This window comes from Molothrus ater, chromosome 5, assembly GCF_012460135.2.
Source record: "Molothrus ater isolate BHLD 08-10-18 breed brown headed cowbird chromosome 5, BPBGC_Mater_1.1, whole genome shotgun sequence".
NCBI lineage: Eukaryota > Metazoa > Chordata > Aves > Passeriformes > Icteridae > Molothrus > Molothrus ater.
The window spans coordinates 62061640-62078362 of NC_050482.2; the positions used below are offsets into that span (position 1 = coordinate 62061640).

The following is a 16723-nucleotide window of genomic DNA, read 5'->3' on the forward strand; positions in this document are numbered from 1 at the left end:
AGCGGCTCTGCCGGGAGGGGAGGGCAGCCCTGGCCAAGGTCCCGTCCCACCCAGGGCACGGCAAACCTTTGCTTTTAAGGTCAGAACCGGTCTGGACCAGAGAAGGGAAACCCTTTGTGTCCCGGACAGCCCGCAGGGGGACGGGACCGAACGCTGGCGAGCTCGGTCACCACCTCCGTGCCAGGGCTGTTGGCAGGCGTGTTGTGGCAGCTCAGCTTGTTGGGACTGACAACAGATGGGACAACCCGGCTGTCACCGCCCCGGGCACCCGGAGGGAGCTCTGGGAGCCTCGGGAGCCGCAGGGTGCGGAGCGCTGACCCCGCATTTGCGAGCGCCGGGGGAGGCTCAGCGGCCAGGGGGGTGGGAAAAGCTTGAGCGCTGTTTCTCGCTGGTTTTTCCTCGCCGAGGGCAGTCCGGGAAAGGCCAGGGAAACAGCGGGAGATTAATGATTTTCCTGGCGCTGGGGGACGGGCAGAGCGACGGAGCAGGGAGAGGGCTGGGAGGGCAGGGGCTCTGTTAAACAGGGAAATCGACTCGCAACCCCTGACATAACCACTGCTGGGGGGCAAAAGGGGCTTTATAGACTCTCTGCCGCTTCGGCCACTAAAGCAAGGGCTCCAGAGAGAAATTTGGCCCCACCTAAAACCAGTGGCTTATCTCCCACTGAGGAGGCAGGGTTTCACCCTGATGAAAAAAAGAGGCAAGCTGGGGAAAGTACTAAATCTAGCACCCAGAAAAAAAAATTCCCTCCCAAAATAAGAACTAATAAAAAAAAAATTCCCTCCCATGTCACAGACATCTTTTATGAAAAATCCTTTCCTTTGGATTTTTCCTCCTGAGAAGCTGAGAGGCCTCAGGAACAAAATGTAAACAATGGTTATCTGCTGCTGTGGAATGCAACAGGTGGATCTGTGACTGGTCTCATGTGGTTGTTTCTAATTAATGGCCAATCACAGTCAGCTGGCTCAGACAGAGAGTCCAAGCCACAAGCCTTTGTTATTATTCTTTCCTTTTCTATTGTTAGCTAGCCTTCTGATGAAATCCTTTCTTCTATTCTTTTAGTATAGTTTTAATATAATATCTATCATAAAATAATAAATCAAGCCTTCTGAAACATGGAGTCAGATCCTCGTCTCTTCCCTCATCCTAAGACCCCTGCGAACACTGTCACACTCCCAAAATAAGAACTAATCAAAATGCATGGCTATATAAAATAGTAAAGTACCCTTAAAGAAATGCTTTCTCAGACCTGTTCTTTTGGAGGTACCCAGTAACCCTGGCCCAACAAGCCAAAGGATTTAGTTAGTCTATGGGAACACTGCCAAAAAACAAGTAACAGCAGAGGATTTCCCAGTGCAGGGGTTTTCTATTCAAAAGCAACAGAGTTGTCACACTTCACAAAGTCAGCTTGGTGAGAAGGGTCCTGCCACTTGCTCAAGTTTAAGCTTGCTCTGTATCAAGCTATATGACCCAAAAAGGAGATACTAAAAATTACAAGGTACTTTTGACAGGTGGGCATAAAACGTGCATTTTGCTCAGCAAACCCCCCAGATGAACTGGCTGTGGGGCTCCCATCCCCTTTGGCTGCTCTGTGCTTCTCCTGGACCAGCCACTGCCTGTGGTGAGCTCTGGTTCTCTATCAGTGCTACCAAAGCAAGGGACTAAAGGCTGATGAAGGTCAGCACCTTCTGCCAGGAAATTGGAAATTACCTTGATCAGGCAGATGTGAAGTCACTGCCATTGACTGTGTGGATGCCCCACAGGGCTGGGGAGAAGCTGGTGAGGCAAAGGGAGGACTTTGCCTTCCAGCCCATGGAGAGATACCAAACAACAGGAGTCATCATTCAGTCCCAAACTGGTGCATATTGACACAACAAAACAAAACAGCTCCTCAGGCTGCTCCCCTCACCTCTGACCACATTCTTCCCCCTGTGCTCATCTGATGACACCAGGCTTTGCTTCCTCTTTGTTCCTTTGCTGCTCTTCCTCAGCCCCCCAAAGCCCAGTCCATCCCCAGAGCAAGCTGCAGCAAGCTGGCTGCTCCATCCTGCTGGCCAAGGAGTGAGCAGGGATAAAGCCTCTCTGCTGCCCTCCCCCACCCTCCCCGGGTGAGAAGCAGAGAGGAGAGAAGAAGAAAGCCTATCCTGTTTCATGCCTCTGGCATGTGGAAGTAAGAACATTATTTTCTAATAATCCTATTAATGCAGATGAGATGATGATGATGGCTGGCCATGAGGAGAAGCCCCATCAGTGGGCTCTTTGTTGGTGCAGGCAGCTCTGCCTGGGTGAGCTGAAGGCAGCCTTTCTCCCAGCCCTTCACTGTCTGGCTGGTCTGGAGCCCTCTCTCTGGGGTCTCCAGATGGACAGCATGAGGTCACAGCAGGGCCACAGGCTCAACATTTGTCCAGTACCAACCCCAGCCTGGACTGGAGAACACAAAGGGCAGGGTTGTGCTGTTTTCCAAAATGCTAGACTTGCTTTCCTCTGTGTGACAGCACATCCCCTCTCCCCTTCTTTCATTTTTAAAGAGTAAACACTTTGTGAGTTTAAGCATTAAAGAGTAAAACCTTTGTGGTTTTGACATTTTTTTGTCTGAGTTTTAAAAATCAACCCCCCTGTTCACAGGTAGCTTTATCTTAGATGGCTTTTTTTTTTCACATCAATGAAAACAGCAAACAAATTGGCCCCCTCCCTGATGGACACATTATTGGCAGCAGGTTTAAGATTTTGAGCTTTTTTTTTTTTTTGCAGCAGCAATCAGATTTCATTTGGAATGAGAAATACAAACCAGTTGCCTATGTAAACAGAATATGTATACACACACACAGAGTGAGTGTGTTTGTGTGTGATAAAGGTTAAGAACTTCCTGAGAGCCACACCTGGTGATGTGTCAAGGGCAATGCTTTGGTCACCAGAGAATCTTAGCCTTGAAGCTCTCTGTGGCACAAAATCTACCCCACAGTAGCTATTGCCTCCTCCATAACCATCAGGGAAAGCTGCCCAGCAGCCCTACACACTTGGAAAAATTTCCAAGAGGAGAGCTGGGGAAGGACCTAATTTTAGAGTAAAGAGTCTTGTCTTGAGAACAGCATGGAAATGGGAGCCCAAGGAAAGGAAGCACCATCTCTGCAGGGTCTGCAGTTGTGCCTCACATGCCAGGGCACCCTCGTGGAGGGAGATGGGAGTAGAAATCAGGGGAAGGCTCTGGAGTGTCTTATCGCTCTTCAGGCAGTCACAGCCCTGAAATATAAACGTGTTACAAAGAAGAAATGAAACAAATCCAAATCTGTGTCAGGAAATGATTTTGCAGAGCTCCCATTGTGTCTGAACTTATCAAGCAGAGCCTTCATTTCCAACCTGATCCAAAAATCACTGAAGCCAAGCGCAGCCTGTTCTCTGCTTCAGGAGACTTTGGAGCAGCCCTTTCTGAGCCACGGAGGGAACACCATTTGGAAAAGAAAGGAAACACATTATGTTAATTGTGCAAAAGCATCTTCAGCATCCCTCAGAAATGGGGACATTTGCCTACAAGCTGACAAAGAGTATTTAGTTAGTAGTTAAAATTCAAAAGAGACTTCATTAAAAATGGAATCATTCATGCAATAGCAGATCAGTTTTGTCTTTTTGTTTCTCCACAAGCATTTTGTGCTGCAGAGAATACTTTTGAATCCATTTACTTTTGCAAAATTAATTGCCAGGTCAATTTTCAGTAGGAATAGAAGGTGAGAAATTCAAAAGGGAAAGGCAAATCTGGCAGACAGCAGAGGAGCCTTCCTACTTAGAGTTAAAGTTTAGTTTTGATGCAACATGTAGCTCAGGAAAATATACAACTTAAAGGCAACCTCCACAAAAGGAGGCTGAGACATTGAAACAAGCCAGAGGGAAAATTATCCCAGGGGTGAATTTCAAGCAGCTCTGAGCATTTTACAGCATCTCTCCTGCTGTGACTCTTGACTACCGGGGGCGGTGGCTGCTGGGTCACAGCCCCAGGACTCACCTCGTGCCACACCTCGGGCGTCAGCTGAAGGACAGGAGGACAGCAGCAGCAGGAGGGGGCTGTCACAGACCAGCCAGCACAGCTCCAGCTCTGCCAGCACTGGTGGTGGAGTGTTGACATGAAAACAGGCTGGGCACACACGCCTGACCTGCCTTCACCTGCAGCTCCGTGTGCCCTCTGCCTGGGGAACATCTGGCTGCCTCGTCCTGATGCATCCTGGAAATATTCACAGCTGGGTGGGAGCAGAGCATTTTTGGTGGTGAGGACAAGCGGCTTCACCCCACAGAAACACTGGGCAGGGCTAAACCCATGTGGGTTTTGCTGTCAAGGTTTTCCTTAAATGGAGACCAAATCAACCTCACAGCCTTGCAGAGCTGTACCCTGGTGTGTGCCATTCATGTGGGAAGCCTGTTATGTCCTTTCCTGTGGGTTTCAGCCATATGGAAGGGAAAAGAGAGAAATTTGTTAAATGCTCTCCATCCCACAAGGACTGCTGCCCCACATGCCTTGCCCCATGCCTCCCCTAAAATGTCTGCAAATCCACAGCAGATCCCAGCCAGGTCCCTTCCAGCATGAGCACCCAAAGCCATGAGTGACCACTGCAGAAGAGCACCAGCAACCTGCTCCCTGCAGAGCCCACCTCTGCCAGTGCCTTCCTGCCTGATTTCATGCCTGATATTTCCTCTAACAAGGATATCATCACGTCAAAGAGAGGAGCAAGCACAGCCAACAGCCTGGGGAAGAGCAGCAAAGTGTGCTGCTCATCAGACCAGGACAACACCACATGCACTTTACGGTGTGACTTTTCCAGCCAGGATTGCAGAAAAATTCCTGCTCTCCAGAGAGCATCATTTTTCTGTCATCCCTCCTGGGTGCAGACAGAGCTATGCTTGCAGGAAGGCTCAGATTCTGCTTGGCACATCCCAAGGAGGAGGTGCAATAGCCACCAGAGAAGAAAGAACAGCCCTTCCAGAATCACTTTGCAGAGGGTGATGGAGGCAGGGAGAGAGCTGTGCTCACAGGGAAAGAACAAAAGCAGACCTAATGCTGCTGGTTTTTGGGATTCCACACAGCCATTCCAAAAAAGCATCACTTTACTGCAAGTCAAGGCAGTGAACATGTAAAAAAAAAAATAGCCAAACTGGGAGACAAAGCCTCTGCTCCAGTCCTCTGCACCTTTCTGGCTCTATTAAACCATCTTCACAGGACCCAAAAGACAGAAGCTGCCTGGGACCCTGTCGGGAAGGGCTGGCTCTGGAGGCCCTTCCTCCTTCCAGCTGCAGCATATCCTGGGGAGAAACCTTCAGGCTTAACCTTCAGGGGGCACCTTCTGGTATCCACCTCCCACTGAAGCTGTTTTGGTCAGAGCCCTTCTCATTCCTTACCTGGCTGTGGCAGGGAAGTTCAAGGTGTCCTGGCAGCAGGAAGCTCCCTTGCTCCACCCTCTGCCCAGCGCAGCGGCTCCCTGAGCTCACCGAGGGACTGCTGCAGCAGATCTGACAGCGACAGTGAGAGCCACCTGCTCTGGGGAGACACTGGAGTGGCACCCTCGGCATGAAGCACTTGTCCTGTGAGCCCCGGGCAGCCCTCGCTGTGCTCTGCCTCGCCGCTGCCCTCTGGGATTCCTGCTCTGCAGGTATTTCTCTTCTCTTCTCTTCTCTTCTCTTCTCTTCTCTTCTCTTCTCTTCTCTTCTCTTCTCTTCTCTTCTCTTCTCTTCTCTTCTCTTCTCTTCTCTTCTCTTCTCTTCTCTTCTCTTCTCTTCTCTTCTCTTCTCTTCTCTTCTCTTCTCTTCTCTTCTCTTCTCTTCTCTTCTCTTCTCTTCTCTTCTCTCTTCGCTTCTCTCTTCGCTTCTCTCTTCTCTTCTCTCTTCGCTTCTCTCTTCGCTTCTCTCTCTCTTTCTCTCCCTCTCCCATTCTGTTACCCTGCCCTTCCCCCTGCTCCTCTCAATGCCTTCATGTACTGCCCACCAACAGTAATTTGTTCTTTAAAAATAAGGGGGCACTCCCTCGCTTCACCTAAAAAGCATGAAGAGCTGGAATTAATTAATTAATGCTGATGAGAATTACTGGACATGACTGATCACACTGTAAAGGGATGGTTTTATGCCAGTTATTTACAGAGCCACTCTAACTGTGACTGAGTTGCAGGTGGCTCCTCTGAATGGCAAGGAGACAGAGGCCACTGTTACTTGGCCTTCTCCTGCTTGCTGAAGCAAAGGACCACCTGCAATACCCCCCATTAGGATCACTGTAGTCTGATTTCACTTTCATGACAAGCTTTTTGCAGAAAATGTGGCTTTAGTGCCACCTTAATAGTAGAAGAAAACCAAAATGTAAATAAGACCTGTGAGCTGCTCCTTTCTCACCAGGCTACTGCCTGCATTTGTCTATCAGCACCAGATGAGAGCTGCCAGCTGTTTAAAGATGGGCTGGCTTTGACAGCCTGTTCTTTGGGCTGCAAGATTTAAAACCACAAACCAACACCTGGCATTCTGCAGTACTTCCTTCCACAGGTCATACGCAGGTTTTAATGATTCTTCTGTGAGGTACTTATTAACTGAGAAAACAAACCATGGGCTTGGCCAAGGTCATTCTGCAAATCCTACCAGAGTCAGACAGAAGAATGGGGAATAGTCAGACCCTTCCCTGAAGCAGGTTGCCCAGGGGCTCACTCTGAGCATGGCAGAGGCCACAGGGAAAGCTCTGGTATTGCTGATGATGGCTCAGCTCAAAACACAGAGCTGGGCAAGAGCAGGTGACCCCAAGGGGAACATGTCCTGCAGGACAACCTCAGTTTACTTGCTGTTACTTGGAAGACACCAAACTCAAAGCAAATCTTTGGTCAAATGTGTCTCATTCTGTTTTGTTTTCCTGAGCTGAAACTAAACCTGAGCTATTATTTTAGTCTTTGGTGAAACCAAGCTGGTGCTGATTTTCTCTATTACATTCCAAATTACCAGCTCAGAGTGTTGCCTTGGCTGGAAATAGATCTCTCATGGCTTCTGCCTGGTCCATGGACCAGCAGTACATTAGGGCTTCTCCATGCAGCAGGAGTCCTCACTACTGGAGCCTCCCTAGGTCACTTTTCATGTCTGTGCAGGAAATATTCTACCTGGCTGAACTTAACTGTGCTGCTGACAGGAAGAGGTGTTTCTCTGATCCCCTTCCTTCTGTAGCGGGGCAGATGCACAGGGACCAGTGCAGATTGTGTTTTACCCCTGCAGGCACCCTGCAGCTGTCCTGGTTTGATCCCGCAGCGCTGCAGGGGCAAGGCAGTATTAAGAGGACTAAGGAGGGTGTGGCCTGTGACACCAAGAGCAGATTTGGAGAGCTGGACACCAGCTACAGAGTTGTATCAGTGTGTGTGTGTGCTGATTCTGGGTAGGGAGCAGGATAAAGAGGCAGAACGCTCATCAAAGCTCCAGGCCTCTCCCTCCTGACTTATTTCTGGATGTTGTATTTTCCACCCTGAGCTGGTTACCATGCTGGTAGGAGCCAGAGTCCAGCCAGAGCAGTTTCAGATGCTCTGACCTGCAGCAAAGCCAAAGCTGGGGCCTTGATGGACCTGCTGAGGCTCCCCAAAGGTGGCTCAGCCCTCGGCTCTGCCACACTCCTGTGCACTCTGGGATTTTTCCAAGGGCAAAAGGAGGCAGAGGTAGAGCCTGCTGGCCATGGATCTCTCCATGCCACTGAGTGGTGTCTCCCCTTTCCATGCTTGCTCATTCTGCCCCTGCAGCCTGGGCAAGGACAGTGGTTAATCTGAGCTCCCAGGGAATGGCTCAGCCAGGGTCACAGCAAGGCAGAGGTGCAGAGATTCACCCGCTCCTGAGGGATGCTGCTAGAGCAAGTCTCTGGAGCTGGAGTTAAAAGTGGGATAAGTGCTGGGATAAGGAAGCAAAACCTAATACAGCAATGTTTAGGGACAGGAACTTAAAGAAAATAAGTTGCTTCCACCCTACAGACCTCTACAAGGCCAATGGCTTTCAGATTTTCCTGCTTGATGCCCAACATCACTTTTCTAATCCAACTTACCTTTTGTCCTGTGCTTTCCTTCTGGCAGCAGCTGAAGACATCTCCAATGTCTCAACAACTGAGTATGAACCATCGTGTCTTAGTAAGTCTTCATAAATAATTACTACCTGTTAAAGTTAGGTGATGAGTCTGCACAGTGACTGAGAAGCTGTCCTGGAAAGGGATTTATCTCTTCTCAAGTCTTCCATTGTGGGTCAACCTCTAGGATGCATTTCTAAGACTCCTCCACTGTCATGGTGTGATATCTTAGGTACATTGAGACAGACTGATAGCTTTGAACAGAATAATTGATAGCCAGTCTGTGTCCTAAAGCTCCCTGCCAGACTGCCTGCAGGCATTATAGGGGTTCCCAAGAAGGCCCCTTTCCCCCCAAACAGCCAGCTGGGGCAGCAGCTCTCTGGCCGCAGAGAGCAGGGACATGCCTTCCCAGGCATTTCCTCTGGGGAAGGCTGTAAGAAAGCTCAGAGAAAGAATTAAAACAATTCTTATCTCCACTTGCTGCACCTGTTGCCAGGCAAATGTGGAATGTGTTATGGAGATTTGTTTACCAAAGGACGGTGGTGTTTTAGTTGGTAGTCCAATGAGGTCAAAGCTGTATCAGACTGGCTAGAAGGGGTTATGGGTTTCTTAAGAATATAGTATTAATAGAGTATAGAGGAATAAAGCAATGGTTCAGCCTTCTGCATCATGGAGTCAGTGCTAATTACACCAAGTCAGGGGGACCCTGCGTTGACAGCCAGCCTCAAACAACCCGAGGTCCCACCACTCCTCCAGAGTCATCCACACGCTTAAGAGCCAGGCTTAGAGGAAAGCTGCCAAGGCAGAGTGATAGGGCAGAAGCCATCTGCCCTCTCTAGTGAAGGAAACCTGTCATGTACTCAGCCTCCTGTGGGCTCACTTCACTTCTCCTCCCCCAGATGTGAACTTCTGCAGGCAGGCAGCCACGTGCTGCCCCTCGGGCATGGATGACTACGGGTGGATCGCAGCGGCCGTCGGCTGGAGCCTCTGGTTCCTCACCCTCATCCTGCTCTGCATGGACAAGATCATGAAGCTCAGGCCTGATGAACCCAAATACTTGGTGGCCTGAAGCAGAGCGAGCCAGAAAACAGCAGCACTGGGCAGACTGACAGAGCATTTCAAACATTTGCTGAGAAACAAAAGGGAAAGGGAAAACACCTCCAGCCCAAAAAGGCCAGATCCAGGCAGGGCAGCTGCTGAGGCTTCACCCTCTCTGGCAGGCTGGAGCTGCCAGCCAAGGTGTGGAGCAGGCAAGTCCCTGAAAGCCACCACGTACCTGCCACAGTACAAAACCCCCACTTGTCCCTGAGCCCTCTCGTGCTTGCTGTGAGCACAGCAGCGAGAGGCTGAGGGACCAGTGACCAGCCTATAGCACATGGCCTTTGGGTTTGACACAGAAACTTGGCAAATAAAGCTATTTTCTGGAGCAGCAACATTACCAGAGCCATTACTAAGCTATAGGCCAGGTCACATCAATAAGTGGAAGCAATTAATTGACTTTACTGAAGCCTTTTCACTCACTAACCGGTGATATTTAAAAGTGATACATGGGAAGACTTAGGGAAACTTAGGGATAGTTTGGGCTGGTTTGAAAATAAAACTAATTTTTCCAGAGCTATTTAGATGTGAACTGTGTTGCAGGAATTGAATGTTGGTTGTATTTATTCAGCTTTCACCTGCCTGAAACTAAGCCAAGCTGAACTGTGGCAAGCAGGTTTAAACCAGCATATCCAATTCATGCACAAAACTGTTCCTATTTATCCAAGATGATAATAAACACTTTTATTGATTGAAAAGACTCTCACTGAATGGTTTATATGGATAAGGCTTAGAAACAGGAATCTCAGAAGATGTATTCATGCAGGAGGGTTTGCCTCACTGCAGTCAAACTCTGATTTGGTGTAGTTGCACCAGTTTTATTTCTATCTCAATAAATCAGCATTAAACCTACCTATATCTACACAAGGTTAGCAAACCTGCTAGAAATCAACTGAAATTAAACATAAAACGTTACTTTTAAATCTAAAAAACACCATTGGAGATCTTTAACTGCTAGAAATAATTATACTCTCCCATCAGCTCATCAGTATGTAACTTCATGAGTGAGAAATGACAGAAATCAGTTTAAGACTCTTCCTACTAATTCTGGCACAATTAACACTTCAATCAGGACAATTTGGTCACTTCAAAGTGATGGGCAGCTGTCCCTTATCAACTAGCCCCCATCAAGAGGAACAGGGGCAAATTAGACACTGAGGAAAAGAAAATACATCCTTCCCTATCACTGTTATCATTAAAGACAAAAATTCTTTCAGGGTGAAACGCTGAACAGAGATGCTCATGTCAGAAAAGTAAATTTTGAAAGGGAAGGGCTCAATTCTCAACATTTCAATATACAGCAATTAAAACAGAAGTAATTTTCACACAACAAATCTCAGTGTTGGAGACACTCAACTTCTTGCCACACAAACTTACAGAAACAAAGGGCTCTCAGCCAACACCAAAATGTAAAGAGAGTGAGCTGACAGTTTAACCACTGCAATCACCCATGTACTACAAGTCTTCTACCTACATACATAATTTTTTCCTGTTATATTAGTTTTAATAAGGGAAATCAATGTGAAAGATACTATGAAAAAATCTCCATTTACTGCCTTCATGTCTACCTTCTGCAAATCTCCTCTTACAGGCATTTTTCTCTGGGTTGGGAACACAGAAGTGCCTGCTGGATATGGCACTGCTCTTCATCTTTGAGGGGATATATTTCATAACAAACATGTTTCATGTTTCAAAGACATGTTTTGCATATCTCTGAGTTTTTAGCACGTGATGCAAGCTCTAGATGTCCTATGAGAACAACAGCCACAAAGAGCTGCACAACTGGGCAACTGTGGGGCTTCCTAAAGCCTGCCTGTAGAAGCACAGCTTGTTCATTCTTCACACTCTCCAAAACAGTGCAGACACCTTCAAGGGTTGTAGTGGACTTAAACCTCAGGTTTTGCTTCTTGCAACTTCCTTTGAGGATTCCCAGCTCAACCAAATGGGGGGGGAGAAAAGGAAAAAAAAACTCCATATTTTGTCATAATGTAGTGCCCTCAAGGATTTTGTGTGCCTGTGTTCAGAGGTGATACCCAAGCCTCCACAAAAATCAGGTATAAAAATGGAGTACGCCTCACAGACAATTTCTGCCGTGAAATGTACATTTTTTCTAGATCATTGACCTGTAAACCTCTGATCTGATGTGACAGGGTTGCTTCTTCCTGCATCACCTACTCTGACATCTGACATTGTCAGGTTTGATCTGCAGCTGCTTCTCTTCAAGTCATTTGATGGAGCCACTTAGAAAGACTCAGTGCTGTAATGAATCTCATGAAGGCACTGTCTGGGATCCCTAAACAAGGTGGCAGTGTTCCACAGGCTCCAAGGCTATCAATGGAAACATCTTATCTGTTTCTACATATTACAGGGCAAAATATTATTTTAAAGGGACTCTCTGAGGTACACACTCAGTGCTGTACTGATCCTAAGGGCAATCACAAGTACAGTGCAAAACAACTCAATTTGCAAAAGGAGGAGAAAAGCCCTAATGGTGGTGTCAGTGCTTGTCCAGTTACAGAAAGCACTGAACTAAAAATTTGCATCCGACAGACTTGAGAAATTGATATAAAGACAGAAATTAGTAGGCAAAAATGGATTATACATACCTGATTTCTAAAATGTAAAGATGATCTGTAGTCTGCTGTAACACTTCCTGGAATAATTTTATCCAGGGAACACACAGGAGCACTGGTTGTGGGTTATAACCCTCATTTAAGAGCAACTGAGTCACAGTTGAAGGCTGTGGTCTGGTCTTGATGCACAAATTAAACATACAAAAGCACAAATTAAATACACATGACTGTATATTACAATGCCTTATAAAAGTGGTCCATGAGCAGAGCTGCAGACTGATGTTCACATTTATTGTGTATTATTTCATGCTCTTAATATCACTCACAATTTAATACCTCTAATTGTAGATCCCAACTAGTGCAATGCTGTCCAACCCCTGCTGACTTCAAGAGAGCTACACAAACATCCAGCACATGCCTTGTTTTGTTCTTTGGGGTTTTTTCCACCGTATTTTAGGAACCCTGTCATTTTTATTCCCACAGGAAACCTTGGAGGCAAAGCATAACCACTGATTTATCAGCATGCATAAATCCTTTTTGTGTTAAACCTGGGTGCCCCCTCAGACTGCTACATACAACCTCATGGCACTAGGCAGAAGGAGATGGAGAAAAAAAAATCTATCCCTGATCTTATGATTTAGTACAAAGAAAACCAAGAAAATTGTTGAAACCTGGCTGGGAAAAAAAAAAGTGTGAATAAAATTCACAAATTTGAACCACAGCACTGCTGACCACATCAGCAGAGTTCTTCCTGTTTTCTGCACCGAGTTTCTGAATCTCAGGCATGATGATAAGTAGTGCCTGAAAAGGGAAGGGAGATGCAGATGGCACCTGGGAAAGCTGCTGGTCTGCAAGTGTTTCAGACAGACAAACAGAGCACTGGAGACATGTAACTGAGCAGTACTTTTAATAACAAAGGAGAAAAACAGCAGCACAGCATTGCAGGTAACTGCTTTAATTTGCCTGGAGATAATATCAATCACATCCAACTAGTGATTTTTAAACAATTCTGAATTTGAGCCTAAATGGATTGGTACTTGATGCATGACTCTTCATCCTTTCAGATACCACTGCTTTGGTAATGACTCACATTACTCACTGCCTTGATCCTTGGGGTTTTAGTGAATGAGCTACATATTAAGCAATTGCACTTTACAATGATTACACTTTGCCAAATCACTAGAGGAATGAAAACTGGCAAGCATCTGGGCTCCCTACTCACATGAAACACACAGACAAGACAGAGGTTAAATTCATAAGAAAAGGTGCTCTGTGCTGGGACTCTGTAGGAATTTTGATAAAGTCATTACAAAATCTAGGATTTCAAAAACTTATTGTCATTAGTTATTGCCAAGGAACAGAATATATGTATTCTTGGGGAGCAACCAACCTCTCTTATCCTTACACTCCAGATTCTGCTTATTTTTTGGCATTTGTGGCACCAGTATCTGTTGTGGAATTCAAAGCTCACTGCAGGTTTCTGTCCCAGAATCAAACATGTTCAATGAGCTAATTTCCAACTCCTAGTTTGCAATAACCATCCAGAAATAAACCACAACATAAACAATGCAGTATTGCAAGTCTGAAAACTACTTGACAAAAAACCAGCTGTAAGAGACTTGTGACTTTTCCTGTCCAATTTGACAGCATGACCTTGACAGCCTGGCTTCTGGAGCAAAAATTAAAGTACTTCAGGTTTTCCACAGCTTTGTCTAAATGGGAGAAAAGAGACACCTGAAAAGCTCCACTTATATACACATTGTATATAAGTCAGATTAGTTCAAAACTGTACAAGTTCTAATGTAGCAACCCTCTGGGCTCAAATGCATGAAGAAAGCGCCATGTTTTAACTGAGCAATACTATACAGATGTGACAATATTAACTAAGAGAGGTCAGCTCCTCCTTGAGAAGACTAAATAATGCCCACTGGTACTAGTGCTGAGTGCTCTTTCAGCTACAGACAAGAAAGGGCACTCTCTGCTCCCTGGCAGAGCTAGATTATTGTAAGCAATGTTGTCTCAGTGATGCTGTCTGCTGGAAGTGACAAAGAACTTCTTGTAACTTCACTGCAGTTCTACTCTGCAAAAACAAGAGCATCGTTTCCAGCACCCCAGGAAATTTTCTTCCACACAGCAGTGAAGTGCAGGAGGATGCAGCAGTAATGTCAATACATGGCTGTGCATTGCAGATCTTCTAAACAGGAGATTCCCATGCCACCAACACCAAAGACAGAAATAATTGTCAGGATCAAAATCATCCATGGGAATGCTTGACTGGGAGTGTTCCATGCAAAATACAAAGCAACTTTCCTGAAACCCTTTTATCCAGGACTGCATGGACACAAATCCAGCAATCAGTTCAGAAATTTGAGGATGCTCAGATCACCTGTACTGCACTGAACTTGAACTATTTCATATTTGGTGACTATGCTGAATTACTACTGACAGTGGCAAATCCACAACCCTTTCTCCTATTTCCTTAAGTCCTTAAAAGCTTTCCTTTTAGGAATAAGGAACTTATTTCCTTAAGTTCCTTAAAAGCTTTCTGCTTTTTCATCATCACATTATTTTTAAATTTTTTATTTAGTCAAGTTTCTTTCAGATCTGTGTTTTAGGACCAAAAGAGTGCTGTGCATTGCCAAATATAACACAGCATTAATTCTCCTTCAATATCAAAAAATTGCTCCTGAAACACAAACAACATGCAGCTACTGCTTTTAAATCATGCACAGCAATAAATCCTTCTAACAGCCTGGATCAGGAAACCAACTTCCAAGAAGACCCGGGACGAAAATATTTGAGAAGCCTTCTGGGGAACACTACAGAGCTCTTAAGGAGTATGTACATTTGAATATATCTGGAAATGCAAACCAATAATTTTCATCTTTCAACTCTTTAGTTCTCAATTCATTTCACCTGCTCTACATGTGGCAATAAAAGGATTTCTGCAAGTGAACTCAAAACCCACCATGTCAGGGATCCAAGGAGGTTTTGCATTTGTTTCAAAAGATTCTTCAGAGCATTTGTTCAAATGTGCCAATACTTTATTCCAGTTTGGATGCAATAGCCTAAACACAGACTTCCAGTTACGGAGTAAGAACTACTCAAAACTAAATATGAGTGGCCATTACAAAGGAAAAAAATATTTGATGTATAAAAGGTACCAAGAAAAAGTAACACAAAATCAAGACAGAACATTCCATCTCCACAAACGATGAAGTGCAAAGAAATGTGTATTTCCCTAACATTAATGTAACTTCCTAATCTATCAGTCTTCAGTGGGATTCATGGGACTGCAGCTCCACTCCAGAAAAGTCTCTTAAAAAGGCAGTGCAACTCCATGGGATTGTTGCTTCTCAAGTTTCTTACTCTGTGTGAGTAAACTCAGCCTAGGACTTGTACAGCAGAGCTAGAACACCTTGCCAAGTGCATCCCAAACTGCACTAAAGAAACTGTAGGATGAATTCTTCCAAAGCATTCATGTGGCTCCATGGTTTTCAGCAGAACTCACGTAGGTGCAGCCAGGGGCAACATGCAGAGCAATGTTTGGAACTGACCTGCCAATCCTATGCCTCAGGCTGAGCCATGAACAGGTCTACTGGTGACAGCAGAATACATCCCCATCCTGTCTGCTCCATTTCTAACAGGAAGAAAACAAACATACCCTCTGCAAAAGGGAACTGGAGTTTGATTTCCACATTTAAGCGATTCAAAGCTGCTGCTGGTCTCTAGGCACATCTAAACAGTCCTGGAGAAACTCCACAGCCATGGTGAACTGATTTTGGGAGTCTCACTGATGAACGATGTTCCTCACCCATGCAAACCAGCACTGCAAGTGGTGAAGAACTGCAAAGAGGGGCTGTCATGGACTCTGCTTGAGTGGGACAAGGGGGAAATCCCTAAGATTTCATCTCTCTTTCCAGACCACTGTCACAAGTGGTCCTGGAGACCTGATTGGTGCCCTCTGCCTTCTGACAATCAGATGTCATCCTTTTTATTCTTAATCAATTTCCAGGTTTCTGTCCATATTCAGAACACACCAAACTGGTGCTATTAAAAAAAAATCCATTTATTTCTTTGCATCTGCAAATGGCCCACAACATGTCCCCACCTCAAAGGCACAGATGTTCTTCATCCTGCCACTTCAAAGCTCTTGGCCAAAATAGGGAATTTTCAAGGACTGGCACCTGCTTACAAGGAACTGCTAGTTAAGGCACACAACAGAAAATGCACATTTCTTCCTTGAGCTGAAAACTATGGAGAAGTGAGGAATGTAGAGTGAGGGCAAAAGTTAAAAAAGTGAGTTCAGCTGCCTACTGTCACCCACATCACACAACTGGTGACTTCCCTTGGGCTTGAATATACACCCAGCTTCCTTATGTAATCCACCAAGCATGTTTTCAAGCCATGAATTAACAACAGCAGCGTGAGCTGTTGTGGTTCTTGGGGAGTTATGATTGCTGTACACAGCCTCTTTCTAAGACAGGTTCTCTGCTGTTCATGGTGCAGTTTAGAGGCACTGGCTGGGCAGGAGCATGCACTTTTGGGTGATCACTCTGTTATTTACCTGCGTCCATAAATGTCACCATACTGGGGTAGCCAGCACCACAGCAGCCTCCTGGGGCAGGGTGACACACACAGACCTTGGCTGACACTGACTGCTGCTCCCCAACCTCTGAAAGGAGCCTGATCCAAACACTGCAAGTACAACACATTGCAAAGAGTCACTAAGGTTCCACTTCTTGCTCCAGAGTGGCCATTTTTAACATTTCCAGCCCAGCACCTATGCAGTTTGCTCCTCCTAAAAGCAAGGTTTTCTCCCCTGAGAAAAAAAGCCCACAGCCACTGGTGTGAAATGACCACATTTCACATTCTGGTGGAGAATATCTTATAGTACTGAAGCACACCCCACCTTCCACACTGAGTGTATGAAAAATAACTGTAACATTTCACTTAGCTCCAAAAATTTTGGAGCTAAGAAGCAGGTTGGGGGTCAACATTCTGG

The 16723-nt window shown here is 45.9% G+C and overlaps 1 protein-coding gene across 1 annotated transcript; it reads left to right on the top strand.

The window, feature by feature from the left end:
* The first annotated feature begins 5511 nt into the window (after positions 1-5511).
* Positions 5512-9116, top strand: TMEM213 (transmembrane protein 213). Its single transcript, XM_036401289.1, has 3 exons — positions 5512-5633; positions 8058-8111; positions 8947-9116. Exons 1-3 carry the CDS (start codon positions 5552-5554, stop codon positions 9114-9116), a joined length of 306 nt encoding a protein of 101 aa, XP_036257182.1. The 5' UTR covers positions 5512-5551.
* Positions 9117-16723: the final 7607 nt, after the last annotated feature.